At 25.7% G+C, this 2,215-nt stretch overlaps 2 protein-coding genes across 3 annotated transcripts in view; one reads left to right on the plus strand and one right to left on the minus strand.

The window, feature by feature from the left end:
* The window catches only part of LOC115233231 (ran-specific GTPase-activating protein-like), a 2,410-nt gene extending 1,565 nt beyond the window's left edge, over positions 1 to 845 (plus strand). For both annotated transcript variants that reach the window (XM_029803551.1, XM_029803547.1), the window contains one exon: positions 294 to 845. In XM_029803551.1, coding sequence (XP_029659411.1) covers positions 294 to 427 — 134 coding nt within the window. In that variant the 3' untranslated portion in view covers positions 428 to 845. The remainder of the gene's footprint in view (positions 1 to 293) is intronic.
* Positions 567 to 2,215, minus strand: part of LOC115233143 (endoplasmic reticulum resident protein 29-like) — a 4,524-nt gene continuing 2,875 nt past the window's right edge. Inside the window, exons 2-3 of the mRNA XM_029803423.1 lie at positions 2,106 to 2,213; positions 567 to 1,519 (exon numbers count right to left, since the gene is read on the minus strand). Of these exons, the coding sequence (XP_029659283.1) occupies positions 1,280 to 1,519; positions 2,106 to 2,213 (348 nt within the window). The 3' untranslated portion in view covers positions 567 to 1,279. The remainder of the gene's footprint in view (positions 1,520 to 2,105; positions 2,214 to 2,215) is intronic.

A 2,215-nucleotide genomic window follows, 5' to 3' on the forward strand; every position in this document is an offset into this window, starting at 1 on the left:
GTGTTATTTGTGTCTCTAGATATATATATATATATATATATATATATATATATATATATATATATATATATATATATATATATATATATATATATATATATATATATATATATATATATATATATATATATATATATATATATATATATATATATATATATATATATATATATATATATATATATATATATATATATATATATATATATATATATATATATATATATATATCTGGAGACACGAATAACACGGAGTTTATTATCAAATGTCACATTCCGATTTTATGTACGCAGATGTGCATATCATGCCATTAAAGTTTCATTATTTGAGCATTGATAAATATGTAAGTACATTTTTTAGCAATGTTATAGAAAAGCTGAATAAATTTCCAAGTTACGCGATAAAACTGTATTTATATGAATGTTAGATATTATCTGTGATTTTTTTAAACTGAGACCATTTTAAAATCGATACAAAATTGTGTTTGTACTGGATAGAGTGTATGTGAGAGAACGTGTGTGTCGACTGTTGAGGAAACAGGAAATGAATAAATACAACGATAATTGTATAAACAGAAAATCTTCCGAATTTTATTTATTTCTTAATTCAGGAAGATGATTTATGCATTATATCATTCATTTTTTAATAGTTAATAATTGCATACCATGTCTGTCTTAAGAATATCAAATCGTATGTTGAAAGAATCACAAGTAGTATATTATAATATAAAATTGATTTACTTGTTGCATACTTAACAATATAATATCTTAATCTACGATTTCTCTGACAATATTTCCTCCTTGGAAAATATTTTCAATAAATTTTAATTTTTTACTTTTTTTTTTCATGTAACAAAAAGCTTAAACAATTATATTTATTCAAATATTTAATTTGACAGGTAGACAGGTATATTCTTGGATGTAAAAAGTCTATATTTTTAATATTTATCGCCTGGTTTATCTTGCATTTGCATCATGTATCTGTATAAAGAAACAAAGCATCTATAAAAAATAATCATATGAATAGCAAATAGTTTTACATATCGTACTGTATAAAATATGATCAAGAAATGCTTCATCACAGAGAAATTCAATAAGGAATGTGTAACAATACTTTGGTATTTTGAATAGCGTCCAAATGTGTATATTCCAATTGACGTTTATATAAAATTAGATGAAATATATCAAATAATCCACTACAAAGCAAATAATCGATATTCGAATTGAAACTAAATTATTAGACGACATTTGGACAATCATTAATAAATTTGATTAGTTTTCTACAGTTCATCCCTCGCTGAGAAAGACTGTAGGATGTTTCGTCTCTCTTCCATCGTACGTTTCTTCTGATTAGATAATTTTCCTCTATAAAGAAGCCCCCGTACTCGCGTTTCTTCCGTTTGTACGAATACATCTCCTTTTTCTAGGATCTTCTCCATAGTCTTCACATAAATTTTTGCAGCCTCCCGTTGCTCTTCTGGCAAAGTCTCTTCGAAGATCCTTGCTTTCTTTAATATCTCCTAAAAAAAAAAAAAAAAATGGTACATTTTCTTTAGAGAGAAAATTTAGTAATATCGCAAATAAATGTGTGGTTATTTTAATTCTTTGTTCAAGTTCATATATTTATGAAGCTGACATTTTAGCATTTTAGCATAATCAAATGGAACATGTAAAAGAATTTAATGCTCTTTGTTACTAAATCGTTATTTTATTTTTGATTTTATTGCTCCATTTGTTTCGTTAATAACACAGTAATTGTTATATATTAAATTTATAGATATAGGTCTAGTTTACGTCGATATATTTTAATACATACTAATTACTACACCAATTATAATCATTTCTCCAAAGAATGGAATGGCTGTGATTGGCCAGTATAGTATTTAATATATATTAAATTATATTGGTGTAAACTAGGCCACAGTCACATACAAGAAAAATTAGAAAATATAAAAAACGAAAGAATATTTTTTAATGTTATGTAATTGCTCCTTTCTTAATCGGGGAAAAAAAAAGATTTCCAAAGCTTTTATTTTTCAAAAAATGATGCCCTGTTCATCTAATATTTCAATAAATATTGTTCTTATTTTGTTAGCATTAAATTACCTGTCTCTCCTGTTCGTTCGCGACTTTGAATTCCTCGGCTAATTTATCCAACCGTTCCACGCATCCTGGTAGACCTAGGTATACTCTCGACTTGGATCTGACGAATCTCT

The sequence above is a fragment of the Formica exsecta genome, unplaced genomic scaffold, assembly GCF_003651465.1.
Source record: "Formica exsecta isolate Colony F162 unplaced genomic scaffold, ASM365146v1 scaffold1025, whole genome shotgun sequence".
In the NCBI taxonomy this organism is placed as follows: Eukaryota; Metazoa; Arthropoda; class Insecta; order Hymenoptera; family Formicidae; genus Formica; species Formica exsecta.